This window comes from Cervus canadensis, chromosome 5 (genome assembly GCF_019320065.1).
Source record: "Cervus canadensis isolate Bull #8, Minnesota chromosome 5, ASM1932006v1, whole genome shotgun sequence".
Classification (NCBI taxonomy): domain Eukaryota; kingdom Metazoa; phylum Chordata; class Mammalia; order Artiodactyla; family Cervidae; genus Cervus; species Cervus canadensis.
In genome coordinates, this window is record NC_057390.1 from 73,876,514 (window position 1) to 73,897,093 (window position 20,580).

Consider the following 20,580-nt stretch of genomic DNA (forward strand, 5'->3'; position numbering starts at 1 on the left):
CTTCCTCCCCTCAACTTCCCAAGAAGAAATTGGGCCTTTGGGATGGGCAGGGGAGAAGAAGGAGGAAGCTGGCCTTTTCCAAAGGCCCCTCCTCACTGGGGCTTCTACAAGATTCCAGCTCCTGGATTTCTGCTTTGACAGAAACGTGGTCCCTCAGGTCGAGAGGGGGGTCAGTCCATCTGACACCTCTCTCCTTTCGTTCTCTCTCTGCTTCCTCCAGATGGACTGAGTCCCGGGCAGGTGACCCAGAGCCTTGGGTACTGATCTGGGTTAGAGGCCCCTCAGTTCAGTTAAGTTGCTCAGTCGTGTCTGACTCTTTGCGACCCCATGGACTGCAGGATGCCAGGCCTCCCTGTCCATCACCAACTCCCGGAGTTTACTCTAACTCATGTCCATCCAGTCGGTGATGCCATCCAGCCATCTCATCCTCTGTCGTCCCCTCTCCTCCTGCCCCCAATCCCTCCCAGCATCAGGGTCTTTTCCAATGGCAACCTCAAAGTCCACCAAGGTAGGAGGGAAGTGGGGGTGGGGGGGGAGGAATGCCTCCACCTAGACGCTGGGAAGGACTAGCCATCCAGCGGCTACAGAGTCCCTGCAGGGAGCAGGAGCAGGCTTCATCCTGTGCTCGGTCTTCTACCTGGGTCAGGGCAGGCTCCTCGGGCCCTGAGACCCCCGAGGACAGGCCAGGTGAGAGGCCAGGCCCCAGTGGCCCTGGAGGAGTCTGGGCTGAGCCCCTCGCCGGCCCCTCCTCAGGGCTCAGCGCCGGGCCTGGTGCGGAAAAGCAAACAGGCCCCGGACGCTGCCCTTTGGACCTTTTGCAATTTGCCCGGTGCTCCTTCAGCTGCAGCCCTGGGCGGGCGGCCTCGGGCCTCATATAAATAGGGCCCCGGCGCTGGCCGTCCATTCCCACTGAAGGTGCAAGTGTGGGTACGGGGCTGCCTGTGGGCGCCCGTCCCCCGGAGCCAGCGAGCAGCGCCGAGGCCAGGCCCAGACAGCAGGCGGGAGGGAGACACCGCCCAGGGTGGCCATGCGCGCCCCGAGGCCCGCGCTGCTGCTGCTGCTGCTCCTGGATGCCGCCAGCGCCCAGGCCAGTGAGTGAGGCCGCCCGGCCGCCGGGGTGCGGGGCTGGGGGTGGGGGACCAGGGGCCTGAAGCCAGGGCCGGAGTGGTGGCTGGGGCAGCTTGGTCCTGGGACAGACGGAGGGCAGCCCGGGGATGGAAGGACAGGGGCACAGGACCAGCTGCGGGGGACGCCTCTAGATTCAGGGTGGGGATGGGGGAGGTGATAGGAGGGACGGAGGATTCTTCAAAGCCTTCTTCCCGGCTAGAGGATAATGCAGTGGTCCTCCTGGTCGGGCCCTGGGACCCCGCTGGAAGAAAGCGAAAACCTACAGTTGTCTTTCTCCCTTTCTCACAGGAGATGAAGTGCTGGAAAATGTCAGCCCCAGCTGTCCAAGTAAGGCATTTCCCCCTGAGCTGGGAAGGGTGCCCCACCCCACCCCCGACCCCTCCCTCTGCACCTCGGATCACTGAAACACCGTGATGCTGTGATTGGTGTACACTGTTCTGACCCCGGGAAGCCAGTTCCTGGAGCCTCTGCCCCCGTGAGGGGATCTCAGCTCTTTTACCCGCCCTTCCCCTCTGTCCCAAACGTTCAGCCTGGGGGTAGGGTAGGGAAGGGACCTGTTGGTCCATGGGCACTTTAAAGAGACTGTTTGTCAGGGACTAATCATTAATCTGAAGCACAAGAGGGTGAAGAAACGCTGACTTTAACCTTTGTGCAGAAATCCAGATGCTCACCCTGGGATTTGTATTTACCTGACCCCTCGGGGTCAAAGGAGCCGGCCTTGCAGTGGTACCCTGTGTTCTATAGAGAGAGCGGGATGCTAACCTCTGATGGGGCAGCACTGCCATCTTGTGGGCGTCTGGCATCACTGCATCTGGACTCGGGACCTAGATGTTCCTCTCTCAAATTGTTCAGGAAATTTCTTTCAAGCACAGCGAAAACCTCCAGAAATTCCTTCTTGGGGGTTTCTTAAGTCAGCCAGATACCCTTGACGCTTAGTGAACTTTGCCTCAGATATTTGGTAGAATCTAAAGAGAGCCACAGAATTAGAGTATTTTCATGCTGAAAATGCAGTGAGAGGTATCTTTGCTTTATTCTGTCAACTCTTAATTTTCCAAGGAGTCTTTCCTGTAGACTGTCTGAGCCTCATTACTTGACACTCCCTGCCTTGTGCTTCAGATTATATATTCAAGGAATACCAGTTAATTTAAATATTAGCCTCAGCACTGTCCGAGAAGTTAAATCTATAAAGAAAAATTAAGTATAAGGCAAAATTAATTGAAAACAATTGGAGTTTAATTACAGTTTTTCATCATCTGTACCACTATCCCTCTGTGCCCAGGACTGAGTATCCTTGGGCGAGTTATTTCTGCTGTGTAGCTGACAGATCTCTCCTCGTTGTAGAAGATGCAACGCGATTCAAGCACCTCAGGAAATATGTCTATAACTATGAGGCTGAGAGTTCCAGTGGTGTCCCTGGGACTGCTGATTCAAGAAGCTCCACCAGGATCAACTGCAAGGTACGAGGGGAGAGGAAAGGCCACTGGAGGACCCTGGAGCCCAGGGCTGAACAAACCCAGCTTGTGCCAGGACTGTCATAACCTCTAAGTGCTGGACTGGCCCTCAGTTTGCAAGTCAGCTTCTTTGCTGAGAAGTTGTCTGCTACAGAGACTTTCCTGGTGATCCTGTGGTTAAGGCTTCACCTTCCAATGCAGGAAGTTGTGGATTCAATCCCTGTTTGGGGTGGCCAAGATCCCACATGACTTGAGGTCAAAAAACCAAAACATAAAACAGAAGCAATATTGCAACAGATTCAATGAAGACTTCAGAAATGGTTCACATCAAAAAAAAAAAAAAAAACAACCTTTTTTTAAGTTGTCTGCCACAGAAACAATATTTTTACCTACCAGGTTTATCTTGCTATTAGCTTCCATTCCCTGGTGGCTCAGAGGGTAAAGTCTCTGCCTGCAATGCGGGAAACCCGGGTTCGATCCCTGGGTCAAGAAGATCCCCTAGAGAAGGAAATGACAATCCACTCCGGTACTTTTGCCTGGAAAATCCCATGGACGGAGAAGCCTGGTAGGCTACAGTCCATGGAGTCGCAAGGAGTCGGACATGACTGAGCGACTTCACTGTCACTTTCACTTTTCTTTCCAAGATGTAATTAGAATATGTGATCTAAAATGTCAAGATTGCAGACCAATAGATTTAACATTTCAAGAGATGTCCAGTAGGTGAGCATCCCAGGAAAGCATTCTGGAGTGTGGCTTTTATCATCTAACTGAAATAGTATCTACTACTAAAAACAAACAGAACAGAAAATTTTAAACATGCAGTTTGTTCTCAAGTAAAACTTTACTAGTTGTTGAGACAGACTGTACTCATATCCATGTTCTGTGGAACAGATCTAAGGGCAACTATTGGGGTTCATGTGGGAAAGAGAAGTCAAACTGGGCCACCCTCTTATTTTTAGGGCACCAGCATCTATGCTGTCAGGTAAGGTAGCCATGCAACTATTTAAATTGAATAAAAGTTGTTACTCGGCTATATTCAAATATAAAATAAAAAGTTTTAAATAAATAAATAAAAATAAATTGAATAAAAGTAAAAATTCAGTTTCTTAGTAACACTAACTGTATTTCAAGTGCCCAGTTGGCCCCATACCTAGTGGCTCCTATATTGGATAGTGAGAATACAGAACATCTCCAGCATTGCAGAAAGTTCTTTAAACCATGCTGGATAACACAAAAAGAACTATTTAAACTCCAGCTATATGTGAAGCTCGAAATAGGCCCTGATAGATACAAATGGTCTTGGATTCTTGGTTTTTCTACTTACATTAAGGAAAGGAAACATTTGCTGTTGAAACCAATGATAGCCCTCCTCCTGCCTCCTTGGTTTTCTTCCAAACCCTGACTTCTCAGCTGCTTTTCTTCCAGCCAGTTGTACCTCTTTATAACTAAAGGGAGTACATTTAGAACCAATAAAAAGTTAACATCCTTTGCGTACAAAGGGGAAAACTTCAGAAGCATGGTACCCCACGGAACATGGGAAAGGTCAGAAAGCCCTGAACTGGGGAGGAGTGTTGTATTCTTGGTGGAGAGTCTTAATGTTCTGTTACCCTGTCTTCTCAGGTGGAGCTGGAGGTCCCCCAACTCTGCAACTTCATCCTGAAGACGAGTCACTGCACCCTGAAAGAGGTGTATGGCCTCAACCCTGAGGGCAAGGCCTTGTTGAAGAAGACCAAGAACTCTGAGGAGTTTGCTGCTGCCATGTCCAAGTAAGACGTGGGCCTGTGCATTCAAATTTCTGAGCTCCGGGCATCATGACATGTGTTTTGCATGAGTGTGTGTGTGTCCAAGGGGGACATGAGCATGTGTTTATTGTTGGGCACATATGTGAGTACAAGTATTTGTACTCTCTATTCACCAGAGAGCAGGGAATTGCTGAGTTTTCACAACAATCAAAAAGAGGGAAGTAGTCTTTACCCTCCCCTACTGAAGTTTCCCTAACTATCATTTAAATATGGTTCTAAAAGATCTCACACTTTAAAACTCCTTGAGACGATAAAGCAGAGATGGTTTGTTTAAACACATGAATTCATGTTTAAAGAATGAAACAAGACTGTGCCTTGTGGTCCTCAGAGAGGGTCTGGGCAGGACTTGCTGTGACCAAACATGGCTCAGCTCAGCAGAGAACACTGGCTTCAAGGGGTCCGGGGAGAGCCATGGCCTGAGCGGGTCCCCCTCCAGGGCCAGCGTCCTGCCAGTGCACCCTGACCAGACCATTCCTGTTGCTTACAGCTGGCAGCGCTTCTGACTGATCAGCATGCACGGTGTGCTGGTTGTTAGATTTTTTTGAACATCACCCCTGCCTCATCTCCAGGTCACAGTTTGCAGTGTCTCCTGCATTGCAGGCAGATTCTTTTCCATCTGAGCCATCAGGGAAGTCCTTGTAGTGTCCTAAGTGTGTGCAAATACAGACAGTCATGGGGTTGTTGATTTGGTAACAATGGACACTCCTTCCCTGCCTGTCTTTCAATTTGTTAAACATTAGACTCAGAAGCCAAAAGAGGCCCCGGTGCTTCTATCTCTTACTAGCACATCTTATTGTATCCAAGACTTAGAAGCATTGGAGGGAGTGGGGATGCAGTGATGGAAGGGAGTAGGAGTTGCTCTTTGGTCCTTGTTTGTTAGTTGCTCAGTCATGTTCAACCTGCAACCCCATGGACTTGCAGCCTAGCCCGCCAGGCTCCTCTATCCATGGAATTCTCCAGGCAAGAATACTGGAGTGGGTAGCCTTTCCCTTCTCCAGGGGATCTTCCCAACCCAGAGAACAGGGCCTCCCACATTGCAGGCAGATTCTTTACCATCTGAGCCACCAGGGAAGTCTTCTTTGTCCTTACCCTCCTCCAAACAAAAGAAACTCCTGCTTTTGGCCACCTTGAGGCTTTCCTGTGAACCTGTGTCACAGTGTGTGGAATTTTCTGAGAGGATGTAGGGCTGTGGGAAGCATCCCTCATCTCTTTTTCTTTCTTCTGACTCAACTGGAGCAGGTGGTGCCAGGCTCTGTGAAATCCCCTAGGGAAGTCCCCAAAGAAAGATCCCTAAGATCAGGGTTGACCCAGGCTTTAGCCATAGCCTGAGATCATATGAAAGTGAAGGAATGTCCAACAAATGTATGGAAAGAAGCTCCAGTTCGCTGGTGGTCAGGAGATGAAATTAATGCAACAAGTTATTTATCACCTTATACCCACTTATACCCATAAGATTACAGAAACTTAAACCAGCAATAGCACCTGTTACTGACAAGCCTGTGAGGAAAAGCACACCCTCATGCATTGCTGCTGCAAAAGAGTGCCTTTAGTCAATTTCTACTATAATTATAAATTATAAGTATAATGAAAAATACTTGGAGCCTTTGACATAACTAAAAAGAAAAGTAGTAACATGTGAAGATAGATGCATAAGAATGTTTGTATCAGTGGTGCTGGTGGAGCAAAAAAAATTTAAACATCCAGGAAGAGAAAAAGTGAATGCCATCAAATAGGAGGCTATCTGAATAAAGACTATATAACCATAGAATGGACTGTTATACAGCTTTGTAAAAAGAATCTGTTAGAGTGCTACCAGATGACTCAAGGATTTTCATGGAGTAGAATTAAATGAGAAGAACAAGATAAATACAAGTATGCATGATGCTATGCCATTTGGATAAAACCAGCAATGACAAACTCTTTCTGTGAAGGTGTTTTCACTTCCACACTTCTGTATAAGATCATATGAGTGTGGAGATATGAATAGAAGGCCCAGTGGGGTGTTCTGTCAGGAGCGTGGCTGCAAAGACTGATATGGGGAGAGAGAGGGACTGGGTGAGCCAAGCCAAGCCAAAAAAAAAAGGAAAAGAAATGAAAGAATACCAGAAGCATACACATACTTGTATACTTTTTTGAAAATGTTTGTATATGTGCTGATATTTATCAAAAATGATGTAAAAAGAAAAAAAGGAGGCTGCAAAGCCACCTAGCCTATGGCTCACAGTGGAGAAGGGACACTCGGTGACCATACTGTCTCTGCACCAGGTATGACCTCAAGCTGGCTGTTCCTGAAGGCAAGCAAGTTCTACTTTACCCAGAGAAAGAAGAGCCTAAACACATCCTCAACATCAAGAGGGGCATCATCTCTGCCCTCCTGCTTCCCCCAGAAACGGAAGAGGCTAAGCAAGTGTTATTTCTGGTGAGAATAGAAATAGAATAGAATAGAAAGCTGATAATAGTGGTCCTTTGAACTCCTCTTCACATAGTGGAGCCAGGTTCCACTTATACGTCAACTGGATCGTTGACTCAGCTGCATGGCTGGTTACACAGGAGGCCCTGTATTGGTGTGAAACACGTTGCTCAGAGTTCCCCTGGCCTCTGGGCTCACTGAGGGCCCAGCCCACCCAGCCTGAGCAGATTGGGTCTAATTTTATAGCAGTTTCTGGAGAGTCCTGACCACCCTATCCTCTGTTTGATTTCGTTATGTTTCCACAAGGTAGAGCACAGTTAGGCTTCTCTTTATGTGTGTGTGTGTGTGTGTGTGTGTGTGTAATTTCTGGCCACACTCTGCAACATGTGGGATCTTAGTTCCCCAATCAGGGATTGAACCTGTGCCCCTTGCATTGGAAGGCAGAGTCTTAACCACTGGACCACCAACGAAGTCCCCTGTGTGCATTTTAAACACAGAAAATAATTGAATCTATTTGCCAGCGTCTTTTAAGAATCCCAGGTTCTGATCTGAGGATGCATTCAGTTTAGTTAAGTCCTGTGAACACGTTTGAGCCCTTACTACGTTCTGAGCTCTGTGCTGTGCTCCACGGGGAACAGACACTGCTGCATCCCGCGGGGGCCCCTGCACAGGGAGGTCTCAGGATCTGGGGGGAGAACCAAGACACATACAACACAAAACGGATTGGAGTACATGCCATAAATGAGCATAGAGAAAAGGCTCTGAGAGCACAGAATATGCAACCAGTGTTGGCTGGGCTCTAGGAGGGCAGGGAGGTGTACCTCAGAGCCAGGACCACCCTTAAGAGGTTTTCTCACGTCCACCCTGGCTGCCCGGGAACCAACCACACCCACGTTCTGTCCAAGAGGATGAAGCTTTCTCCCAGAACCATGTTGCCCCTGCCTTTTCTTACAGGCTTCTTTCCCAGCCCTACCCTGAGCACCAAAAGATGGTTCCCTGTGTTGAGTACACTTGTTGTATCTTCTGCTGCCCTAGGATACTGTGTATGGAAACTGCTCCACAGACTTTACTGTTAAAACGAAGAAGGGAAACGTGGCAACAGAAATATCTATTGAAAGAAACCTGGAGAAGTGTGATCACTTCCAGCCCATTAGCACGGGAGTTAGCCCACTCGCTTTGATTAGAGGCATGGTAAGTTTCACATCAGCATTGCTATGCACATTGGCAGCAGCCCCTTCATTATTAACATTATGGAATGTTAGAGCTAGAAGGGATCCCAGAGAATTCTAGGCAGAGAAAATATAAGGAGCAGTAGGAACAGGTGTGAAGTGTCCGTGTGTGGTAGGACAGGGAGTCATGTTAGATGTGTGCATGCGTGCTAAGTAGCTTCAGTCATGTCCGACTTTTTGCAACCCCATGGACTGTAGCCCGCCAGTCTCCTCTGTCCATGGGATTCTCCAGGCAAGAATATTGGAGTGGGTTGCCATGCCCTTCTCCAGGGGATCTTCCCAACCCAGGGAACAATCAAACGCATGTTTCATTGTGTTTCCTTCATTGACAAGCAGGTTCTTTACTACTAGTGCAACCTAGGAAGCCCCATGTGCTGGATTCCAGGTTATAAATACTTTGTACAGATCAAAAGTCCCCTGGGGTGAAATAAAAGAAAGTCTACAGCTAGACTCAGCTTTTGGGTTTTCATCTCCTTGACTAAAAGTCCAGTATGAAGCTCTCTTCTCTCACTGAGTTTATCTAGTGGTACAGAACCCCTGTTCCCCCACTTTCTTCCCTGAAGGGAAATACATATGGGAGAAGACTCAGGTTCAAGCCCCAGGGACTGATGAAAATGCTTTTCCCCTGATCCCATTCACAGACCCGTCCCTTGTCAACACTGATTGGCAGCAGCCAGTCCTGTCGGTACACCCTGGACCCAAGGAGGAAGCACGTGTCAGAAGCCATCTGCAATGAACAACACCTATTCCTGCCCTTCTCCTACAAGTAGGTCCCCGGCTGTAGCCCTGATTCCTTATTTATGGGGCCATTAGGAGCTGAATGCTTCTTCATGCCCTGTTGCAAGCTATGCTGTGCCTGGGAGAGGTGGGAAAAAGTACAAAGCAGAGTGTATTTCTGTCCTCCTGTCTCAAGCTAATAGGCCATTTGGTAGGAAAGACTTAGGCATGAGGAACAATTCAAAACCAACAAAAGATTTCTGAGATCCAGACTTTAAGGGCTAGAGATCAGGAAAAACTGGAACCATTACTGGTTGCTTGGGTTAGATAAGCTTTACAGAAGATTTTGGAATTGGCCTAGAGACTTACCATTTTGAAAACTGGTCAGTCAATTAGTGTTGACTGAGTAACTGCTATCTATATTCTTGGCACTGAAGTATGGGAGAAAACAAAAGAATTTTGGAGCTTGGTGTTAGTTCATTCCCTCTGGGCACTCTGGAACAGTGGAGAGTGTAAGGTACATGTGTCCTTCTGATGGACGGACAGCCAGCATGACCAGGAGATGTTGCTGTTCACAGGGGCTCAAGGACAGCCGGATATAAATAAGTATGGTTTGAAAGGGGAGCAGGATTTGGGGAGGAGCGGAGATAGGGGAGACATTCAACATGAAGAGCAGAGAATGCTGCAGGGAGCCTGGCCATCCATGACATGCTGTGATTTCTGTGTTGCCAGGAACAAATATGGGATGATGGCACAGGTCACACAGACTTTGAAACTTGAAGACACACCTAAGATCAACAGCCGCTTCTTTGAGGAAGGTAAGATGTGATGTACACATAGTTGCCCGGGCTGGGAAACTTGCCCACGAGGTACCAACCATGGCTTAGCTCCTTGCTAGGCCCTATGAGAGTCCTGGGCCCTGGGCTAATGGCCGTGGGCCATTCTACTGAGAAAGCCTGTTCATTTCAGAATGTCAGGTGGCAATGGGATAAAGGAAAGGGGAGAGTTCTCCCAAAGCTCCCTGGATTTTGGAAGTAGGAAACCGGCCTCCCAAGTCCACTGTTGGTAAATCAGACAACCAGGCCTGAGCAAGGTAGGGCAAATGGGAAAGGTCAGGAATCAGTCTTTAAAGCTGAAGGGAACAACAGAAACCTCTAGTCCAACCTCAGCCCTGCTTCTATCTTGTATGTCAATGAGTCATGGGCCCTGCCTCATTCTCAGCCACCTGTGATGTCAGGTGGTAACAGCATGTGCTTTTACACCCATTCTATGGAAGGAAAAGGCACACACAGAGAGGCTTAGTGATGTATTCAAAGTCATAGACTGTTAGAGGCGGTACAGAATGGGCCTCCAGGTCTAATCTAAGTCAGGACTCCTTCCTCCGCACCACGGATTCACCCACCTCCTGGGCAGAGGTGAGAGCAGGGTGATGGAGGGAACACAAAACATCCCCCCCAACACACACACAAACTGCTGTTAGATCCAGTGGGAAGACAGGACGGGTGAGCACCAGTGAGTCTAGCCTCCGCTGTTGTCATGTCAGCAGCACCTCCTCACCAGTTCTTTTAGGCAAAAAGATCATTCAATCCCATACAAGTCTAACAAGCCTGGATTCAATCCCAGCTCTGTCTCGTACACCCAGAAAGGTCTTGTGACTGGTGAGTGGCTCACCTCTGGGTCTTAGTTCCCTTATATTTAAATTGAGGAATAATATTAACGCTGGACTTCCCAAGTGGTGCTCGTGGTAAAGAACCCGGCTGCCAGTGCAGGAGATGTAAGAGACTCAGGTTTGATCCCTGAGTTGGGAAGATCCCCTGGAAAAGGACATGGTACCCACTCCAGTATTCTTGCCTGGAGAATCCCATGGACAAGGGAGCCTGACAGGCTATGGTCTACAGGGTCACAAAGAGTCAGACATGACTTAAGAAACAGCAGGTATGCACAATATTCATGCTAATCACAGGAGAGGGTGGCGACTTAGGGAAACACTGAAGTCAGACCCCTAGCGGAGCCAGACACAAAACAGACACTAAGTACAGAACAGGAGAGAAAAAAAAAAAAAAGAACAGGAGAGGCTTCTTTTCTCCACCCCCCTCTTGCTGACTCCTCCCAGATCTCCAGCTTCCAGAAGAAAGATTAGGTTGAGAGCTGGAATCCCTCTAACACGCTCCTCCTTCCAGGCACTGAGGCGGTGGGTCTTGCCTTTGAGAGCACCAGGTCCACGTCACCTCCAAAGCATGCTGAGGCCATTGTGAAGACGCTCCAGGAGCTGCAGAAACTGCACGTCTCTGAGCAGAATGCCCAGAGAGCCAACCTCTTCCATAAACTAGTGACCGAGCTGCGAGGCCTCAGCAGTGAGGCGGTCACCTCCCTCTTGCCGAAGCTGATCGAGGTGTCCAGGTATTTCTCGAGCAGTCGCAGCTCAAACCTTCATAGGTTATGAGCCCATGGGAGCTGGCTGAGACCTCAGCCAGAGAATCTCAGGAATCACTGAAATTTCAACCCGTTTAATCAATTGAGTCAGTCAGCAAATGTTTGCTCGATAGAGAAATGTCAGCTAAGGCGTCTAGAGTTCCATGGGTAACACACACACATACATTGCATCCAAGGTAGATAAATATTTACGTGTTAAGATAGGAGGGAAATCTTTCCCACATTTTGATGGGTATCTTTAATCCCTAGTTCTATAATGAGTACCCTGGGAAGTGTGAGAGAAAAAGAAGTCTGTGTTTTCTGGAAGCCTGTAGGCTAGAGGAGAGAGAACTCAAGCAAACAAAATAATACCGTGACTTCTCTTTACCTCAGTGCAGTCTTAGTGCTGTGAAGGTCAGAGAAGGGACTGGGGACTGGGAAAGTGTTTATGTGGCATGTTCCATCTTCTGACCAAAGGGTAACAGTCCTCTCTGGGTGTTGAGTCCGGGGGGTCCTTCTTCAGATTTTGCTCCGTGGTGCTTCTCCAGTGGTTGCTACTTATGGGGAAGGCTTCTCTGTTCTCTACGGATCTAAGTTAGATTTTGGAAGATGGTTGGATTTGGATCTTGAAAAAGGGAATTCCTGACAGAGGGAACACTGTGGGCCAAGGAGGTTTTAGCTGCCTAGAAGGTGACCTTTCTTTCTCTGCCCTTTTCTTCTCAGCCCCATCACTTTACAAGCCTTGATTCAGTGTGGACAGCCCCAGTGCTACACTCACATCCTCCAGTGGCTGAAAAATGAGAGAGCTAACCCCCTTCTGATAGATGCCGTGACCTACCTGGTGGCCCTGATCCCAGACCCCTCGGCTGAGCGGCTGCGGGAGGTCTTTAACACCGCAAGAGTGCAGCAGAGCCGGCTCACGTTTTACGCTCTGAGTCACATGATCAACAAGTGAGTTTTCCACTGGTTCTCCTCGTAGGAGCAAAGAATGACCCCACGTGTTAGTATTCTGTTTCTACCCTCCCTCCACTTGCAAATTTTGGTTCTTACCCTCTCGTTTGTCTACTGGTCAATTTTGAGAGTAATGACTTGAAATAAGAAATCAGCAAACATCAGTGTATATTTTAAGATAAACCTGGCTATGCTTGCTAAATCCTAACTCTTCTTCTGTAGCTATCATAAGACAAACCCTACATGGACACAGGACCTGCTGGAAATTGCTGATTACCTGTCAGAACAGATTGGCAATGACTGCACTGGGAACGAAGATCTCACCTACCTGATTCTGAGGGTATTTTCAGTTTTTTGCTTGTTTGTTTTCTATAATAGGCATCATTTCAGAAGCACTTTTTCTGTCTGCCCCTCACTGCACCTTCTGTGCCCTGATTCTCTCGTTTATTTTCAATGCAGGTCATAGGAAATATTGGTAAAACCATGGAGCAACTAACCCCAAAGCTCAGGTCTTCAGTCCTGAAATGTATCAGAAGTGAACAGCCATCCCCGGTGATCCAGAAGGCTGCCATCCAGGCCCTGCGGAAAATGGAGCTTAGTGACGAGGTAAGGTCCGCAAAAGAGGGCTGAAAATGACAAGTTGATTCAGATTGACAAAGATTTGGAATGAGATTCTAAGTCTCATCATTCTACTGACTTTATTCTACTGCTCTTTAATTGCAAATTTCAATATACCTATTGACTGCCTGGGGCTTCCAGATGGCTCAGTGCTAAAGAATACTCCTGCCAATGCAGGAGACACAGGTTTGATCCCTGGGTGGGAAAGATCCCCTGGAAAAGGAAATGGCAACCCACTGCACTATTCTTCTCTGGAAAATCCCATGGACAGAGGAGCCTGGCGAGGTACAGTCAATGGGGTTACAAGAGAGTCTTGTAACTTAGAGACTTACCGACTAAACAACAATTGACTGCCTAGCCGTATGTGGACATGAGAAAAATAGTTGACCTTCCTGCTGCTTCAGCAGGCAAAGTATGATTTTTTTTCACTACCTGCTGTCCTCTCACCAGATTGACCATCACTCCCATCCTGGGAAAACCTGTCTGATTTTTTTCCCCCAATTTCCCTAGACCAAGAGAGTCAAACTGGCCCCCAAAGGTGGTGATGGTGACTCCACAGCTTTGCAGACAACCTGACTTACTTATTAGCATTAAATTCTCCTGATTCCTTCTCACTTATCCTCATATTGAAATAATTTATGTTAAAACATCTTTATCTTCAGTTAGTGGCAGATCTCCAACAAGTCATAACTTGGCCATAACTTGTGTATTTTAATGCAATTGAATTCAGCATGCATATTTTTTTAAGATTCTTTTTGATGTGGACTATTTTTAAAGTCTTTATTGAATTTGTTACAATATTGCTTCTGTTTTATGTTTTGATTTTTTGGCCACAGGGCATTTGGGAACCTTAGCTGCCCAACCAGGGATCGAACCCACACCCCCTACATTGCAAGGCAAAGTCTTAACCACTGGACCACCAGGGAAATCCCTCAACATGCATTTGATAGGTGTCTTCTGAGAACCTTTCCTTGAGCTGTTTGCTCTGGGTGAAGAAGGTTCAGTAACAGCATCTGAAGAATACATAGAGAGAAATTCCACTTGCAAAATAAGATCAGGCATGTTTGCCAGACATGTTCCATGTTCTGACAGTGATGACAGTCTTGTCTTTGGGCTACAGGTCCGGGAAGTCCTTCTTCAGACTTTCCTCGATGACTCCTCTCCAGGGGATAAGCGGCTGGCTGCCTATCTCATGCTGATGGGGAGTCCTTCCCAGTCGGATATTAGCAAAATCACCCAACTTCTCCCTCGGGAACAGAACGAGCAAGTGAAGAACTTTGTGGCTTCCCACATCGCCAACATCTTAAACTCAGAAGATTTGTACGTTCGGGAGTAAGTAAAGTCATTTTCCTGTGTCTGCCACAAGGGGCTGAAATTCCAAATCTCAATTCTGATTTAGCTGCTGCCTGCCCTTTACAGGTTGTTCTTTCTTCTGGAACCAACATCTGTGTGAAAGTGCAGCAGATCTGAGCCAAGCTTTTGGGGCAAATAAAACCCACAGAGTTTGGTAGTGACTGGAAATCCACATTGACTTGGGGGTGAGAGAGTAACACGATGTGTGTCAGCTCAAAATACTCTCCTTCTTTTTGTCTAGCTTGAAAAGCTTAGTGGAAGAAGCTCTGAAAAAATCTCAACTTCCAACTGTCATGGACTTCAGGAAATTTTCCCGCAACTATCAGTTTTCCAAATCTATTTCTTTTCCATCACTTGACCCGGTCTCAGCCAAAATTGAAGGAAATATTATATTTGATCCAAACAATTACCTTCCTAAAGAAAGCATGCTGAAAACGACCCTCAAAGTCTTTGGATTTCCTTCAACTGACCTCTTTGAGGTATGTATGGGCCTGAAGCATAGTCTTATGTTTATCTAGCCAATTCTGGTCTACATCATAAATAGTCAAGTCAAGGGAGCCGTGAGCCAGCTATAGGAGGAACAAGAATCATCAGGCAGTGATACCATCACTTCTTTCCTTTCCCCCTCTTCTTCCTGCCTCCCCACTAGGGGCCATGTGAAGCACAGCTCCTTATATGAATGGAGGTGTGATGTCTCAGAGAAGCCCTTACTCCCTAAATCCAAGGGTTCAAACCCCAAATTCACCCCCAAACCAGAATCTTCAGTTTAACTATGTATCTGCTATGAACCTTAGCTGCCTCTTCCAGAAAACAAGCACATAATAGGTTTTGCCTTGCAAGATTCCAGGGAGATTTAAATAAGACAACTCCTGTGGAGTATTCAGGTCAACTCCTGCCCAGTAGCATTCACCAAGTACTTGTTTAATAAATTGAGCATAAATAGGGGAATAGGAGATGGACAGACAACAGAGAAACCTGATGGTGTTTCTTGCCTGATTTTCTCTTTCAGATTGGTTTGGAAGGAAAAGGTTTTGAACCAACACTCGAAGCTCTTTTTGGGAAAGAAGGATTTTTCCCAGACAGTGTCAACAAGGCTTTGTACTGGGTTAATGGTCGAGTTCCTGATCGCGTCTCTAAGGTCTTGGTGGACCACTTTGGCTACACCAAAGATGATAAACGTGAGCAGGTGCGTTTTATGTATCCTTTCAAGGAAAGCTTTGGGTCTCAATGCGAAAATGTTCTTATCTAAGCCTGGAAGTCAGCAAAGCACTATGTAACCAAAGCAACAACTATGGCTATTACTAACCAGTCCAGTGGGAATAAGAGACAGTGATGGGCCTTCTGGAGATTCAGTCTGCCCAGAGTCCAGGCTCATTAGAGGCTCTCTAGCATAATGATTTAAGAGTGTGAACTCTGGGGCATGGGTTTGAAATCTAACCTCACTTTCTTCAAGCTTTGCATACCTGGGCAAGTTACTTGATGTTTTATCTGTTTCCACATCCCCAAAATACTAATAACAACTTATACCCTTCACAAGGATATTTAAAGACTAAATGAACTAAAGTATGTAAAAAGCTAAACAAAGCCCCTGACTCTCGTGTTGATTATTCAAGAAGCAGATAGTATTATAATTTTGAAATTCATATTTTCACTATTATTAACTACTTTCTTTGGCTGTCACCCACATCCGTGCACTAGCTAATGGAGGCATAATCCTCTTTGAAGTTGGCATAAGCCTCCACTTACGGAGCATAAAATAGATTGTGTGATCTGGACCTTCTTATTCTTTAACTCTTTGCTGTCCAAAGCATGGTCCAGTCATTGGCATCACAGCACTGCTTGTTAGAAATGCAGGTTCTCAGGTCCTACTGGCCTCTATGGAATCAGGACTTGCATTTTAATGAGACCCCCCCCCAAGTGACCAGTGTACACATTTCAATTTGAGAAGCAGGGCAGTAATTTACTCCCCGATGCTCACCTCCATCTCCTAATTTACTCACCTCCACTTGAGGCTGAGGGTCTTTGATCTGTTTTGGGTCTCAATCACTCTTTCTTTCTCAGAGCCTAAGCATCAGTCTATGGAATTATTATGTCTAAGAACTTACCTAGATCAGAGCTTCCCTAGATGAGGTATGTTTCAAGCTTTTGGCCAATGTATACAGCAGCTATGCTTTCCCAGGAAATCCCTAGTGTTTTCTTTTGTCAGAGGAGAGAAGGAGTAAGCAGGGGAGGGGATGAGGGACAGAGGATCTTCTAATCTTGGGGAGCCATAGGGATCCTGGCATGCTGGAGAACAGAGATCGCCTATGCCTACATCATAGATCACTTGAATGCCTACATCATTCAGGTTAAGAACAGTGTGGAAGCACCATTATCCCTGACAAGACCTTAATTTTTTGTTTTTTGTTGGTTTTTTTTTTTTAATGTCAGTTTGGAGGAGCTGTCTATCTTTTGATAAAAGGTGGGGGCCTGGTTTCAGTGTCTGCCCCACGTCCCCACCATGAGGGTTTATGTTTAGGCTCATCACAGCTGCAACAGGGAGGTCCCACATCTTAACCTAAGGGTGTTTGACAGCACTCACATCTCACTAGACATTTTGTTGTTAAAATCCCAGGACATGGTCAATGGAATCATGTTCAACGTTGAGAAGCTGGTCAAAGATCTGAAATCCAAAGACTTCCCAGAAGCCAGAGCCTACCTCCGCATCTTGGGAGAAGAGCTTGGCTTTGTCAGACTCCACGACCTCCAACTCCTGGGGAAGTTGCTGCTGAAAGGTGTTCATACCCTGCAGGGGATCCCCCAGATGGTAAGTGGGCTGTCTTAGGGTGATGGATTAGCCTGGGCTCTTTTGAGATCTCCCAGACTCCCTTAAGATCTCAGTCATGCAGACCAGAGAAAGTGCTTGTGCTTCCTCCAGAGAGGCAAGTTTGTCTTAAATGTCAGTGAAGAAAATTCCTGGATTCCTAAGGAATTGATAACATTTAGAAATTAAGCTATTCATCATGTTAGATGTATCTCTTTTTAAAATTAATTAATTTTACTTTACAACATTGTATTGGTTTTGCCATACATTGACTTGAATCCTCCATGGGTGTACATGTGTTCCCCATCCTGAACCCCCCCTCCCACCTCCCTCCCCATCCCATCCCTCTGGGTCATCCCAGTGCACCAGCCCTGAGCACCCTGTCTCATGCTCGAACCAGGACTGGTGATTCTTTTCACATATGATAATTTACATGTTTCAGTGCCATTCTCCCATATCATCCTGCCCTCGCCCTCTCCCACAGAGTCCAAAAGACTGTTCAATACATCTGCGTCTCTTTTGCTATCTCACATACAGGGTTATCATTACCATCTTTCTAAATTCCATATATATGTGTTAGTATACTGTATTGTTTTTCTTTCTGGCTTACTTCACTCTGTATAATAGGCTCGTTTCATCCACCTCATTAGAACTGATTCATTCTTTTTAATGGCTGAGTAATATTCCATTGTGTATATGTACCACAGCTTTCTTATCCATTCATCTGCAGATGGATATCTAGGTTGCTTCCATGTCCTGGCTGTTATAAACAGTGCCGTGATGAACATTGGGGTACACGTGTCTCTTTCAATTCTGGTTTCCTCAGTGTGTATGCCCATCAGAGGGATTGCTGGGTCATATGGCAGTTTTATTTTCAGTTTTTTAAGGAATCTCCACACTGTTCTCCATAGTGGCTGTACTAGTTTGCATTCCCACCAACTGTGTAAGAGAGTTCCCTTTTCTCCACACCCTCTCCAGCATTTATTGCTTGTAGACTTTTGGATAGCAGCCAATCTGGCTGGCGTGAAGTGGTACCTCATTGTGGTTTTGATTTGCATTTCTCTGATAATGAGTGATGTTGAGCATCTTTTCATGTGTTTGTTAGCTATCTGTTCTTTGGAGAAACGTCTGTTTAGTTCTTTGGCCCACTTTTTGATCAGGTCTTTTATTTTTCTGGAATTGAGGTGCAGGAGTTGCTTGTATATTTTTGAGATTAATTCTTTGTTCATTGCTTCATTTGCTATTATTTTCTCCCATTCTGAAGGCTATCTTTTCACCTTGCTTATAGTTTCCATTGTTGTGCAGAAACTTTTAATTTTAATTAGGTCCCATTTGTTTATTTTTGCTTTTATTTCCAATATTCTGGGAGGTGGGTCATAGAGGATCCTGCTGTGGTTTATGTTAGAGAATATTTTTCCTATGTTTTCCTCTAGGAGTTTAATAGTTTCTGGTTGTACATTTAGATCTTTAATCCATTTTGAGTTTATTTTTGTGTATGGTGTTAAAAAGTGTTCTAGTTTCATTCTTTTACAAGTGGTTGAACAGTTTTTCCAGCACCACTTGTTAAAGAGATTGTCTTTTCTCCATTGTATATTCTTGTCTCCTTTGTCAAAGATAAGGTGTCCATAGGTGCATGGATTTATCTCTGGGCTACCACCCTAATACCAAAACCTGACAAAGATGCCACAAAAAAAGAAAACTACAGGCCAATAGCACTGATGAACATAGATGCAAAAATCCTTAACAAAATTCTAGCAAACAGAATCCAACAACATATTAAAAAGATCATACATCATGACCAAGTAGGTTTTATCCCAGAGATGCAAGGATTCTTCAATATCCACAAATCAATCAATGTAATACACCACATTAACAAATTGAAAAATAAAAACCGTATGATTATCTCAGTAGATTCAGAGAAAGCCTTTGACAAAATTCAACATCCATTTATGATAAAAACCCTCCAGAAAGCAGGAATAGAAGGAACATACCTCAACATAATAAAAGCTATATATGACAGACCCTCAGCAAACATTATCCTCTATGGTGCAAAATTGAAAGCATTTCCCCTAAAGTCAGGAACAAGACAAGGGTGTCCACTCTAACCACTACTATTCAACATAGTCTTGGAAGTTTTGACCACAGCAATCAGAGCAGAAAAAGAAATAAAAGGAATCCAGACTGGAAAAGAAGTAAAACTCTCACTGTTTGCAGATGACATTATCCTCTACACAGAAAACCCTAAAGATTCCACCAGAAAATTACTAGAGCTAATCAATGAATACAGTAAAGTTGCAGGATATAAAATTAGCACACAGAAATCCCTTGCATTCCTATACACTAACAATGAGAAAACAGAAAAATTAAGGAAACAATTCCATTCACCATTGCAACGAAAAAAATGAAATACTTAGAAATATATCTATCTAAAGAAACAAAAGACCTATATATAGAAAACTATAAAACACTGGTGAAAGAAATAAAAGAGGACACAAATAGATAGAGAAATATACCGTGTTCATGGATTGGAAGAATCAATATAGTGAAAATGAGTATATGACCGAAAGCAATCTATAGATTCAATGCAATCCCTATCAAGCTACCAACTGTATTTTTCAGAGAACTAGAACAAATAATTTCACAATTTGTATGGAAATACAAAAAACCTTGAATAGCCAAAGCAATCTTAAGAAAGAAGAGTGGAACTGGAGGAATCAACCTGCCTGACTTCAGTCTCTACTACAAAGCCAGTCATCAAGACAGTATGGTACTGGCACAGAGACAGAAATATAGATCAATAGATGTATCTTTTAACAGCATTCATTTGTTCATGTGGAAAACAGTATTAAGTATATCTCTCTACCTAGATACACTTTAATATTTAATATTAAATATTAAATATTCCCTTTAATATTTAAATGATGAAGTGATTATGAAACAAAGTAGGTAGAAAACTGCAGCCCATTGTCTGAATATCTATAATTATTAGTTTATTTAAAAGGGAGAAAATATCCAAATATACTCCCTAGGATATAATGAATAATAATGTGGCTTTCATAAAAGAGATCTCAAGTTATTTTCCAGAGGTGTGATAAAGAATAAACACCAATGCATACTGATATGTACATCATTTAAATAGTTCATCAGTTTTAAAAAACTGGTTTGACCATAATATATTGTGCTGCAAGTATTCCAATGCCAAATAATCAGAATTAAGTCATGCCATGCAATGATATTTAAAGTTCACAAATCTCAGAGGCCCAGAAATAGTCTGAAATGCTCTTTGAATCCCCAGTTGAAAATGACATGATATCTACCCAGGGCAACTTTTTGTATTCCAATTTGTTGAAACCAATAATCATTCATCTTTATTTATTAAGCTATTAAGCTAATTAAAATATGCTGGTCCCTTCCATTCTGAATAAAGAAGAATAACTATTGTCTGACATGGGGAAGGCTGCATTTCAGAAAGCCTACCTGAATAAGGCTTACTTGTACTCTCTCCTGTGTGATATATAGATTAAAGAGCTCGTAAGGAAAGGTTCAACAAGTGACTTGTTCCTTCACTACATCTTCATGGACAATGCCTTTGAACTCCCCACTGGACTTGGATTACAACTGCAAGTGTCCTCCTCTGGCATCATCACTCCTGGAATCAAAGCTGGAGTGAAACTGGAAGTAGCCAATGTAAGAATCTGTTCACTTT

General features: G+C 45.0%; 1 protein-coding gene across 1 annotated transcript in view; it reads left to right on the forward strand.

The window, feature by feature from the left end:
• The first annotated feature begins 923 nt into the window (after positions 1–923).
• APOB (apolipoprotein B) overlaps positions 924–20,580 on the forward strand; it is a 43,640-nt gene continuing 23,983 nt past the window's right edge. The window contains exons 1-17 of the mRNA XM_043469277.1: positions 924–1,091; positions 1,417–1,455; positions 2,470–2,585; positions 4,200–4,345; positions 6,647–6,800; positions 7,827–7,982; positions 8,662–8,786; positions 9,470–9,555; positions 10,918–11,137; positions 11,873–12,100; positions 12,323–12,440; positions 12,560–12,706; positions 13,839–14,050; positions 14,313–14,550; positions 15,081–15,257; positions 16,686–16,877; positions 20,394–20,561. Coding sequence (XP_043325212.1) covers positions 1,028–1,091; positions 1,417–1,455; positions 2,470–2,585; positions 4,200–4,345; positions 6,647–6,800; positions 7,827–7,982; positions 8,662–8,786; positions 9,470–9,555; positions 10,918–11,137; positions 11,873–12,100; positions 12,323–12,440; positions 12,560–12,706; positions 13,839–14,050; positions 14,313–14,550; positions 15,081–15,257; positions 16,686–16,877; positions 20,394–20,561 — 2,586 coding nt within the window. The 5' untranslated portion in view covers positions 924–1,027. The remainder of the gene's footprint in view (positions 1,092–1,416; positions 1,456–2,469; positions 2,586–4,199; positions 4,346–6,646; positions 6,801–7,826; positions 7,983–8,661; positions 8,787–9,469; positions 9,556–10,917; positions 11,138–11,872; positions 12,101–12,322; positions 12,441–12,559; positions 12,707–13,838; positions 14,051–14,312; positions 14,551–15,080; positions 15,258–16,685; positions 16,878–20,393; positions 20,562–20,580) is intronic.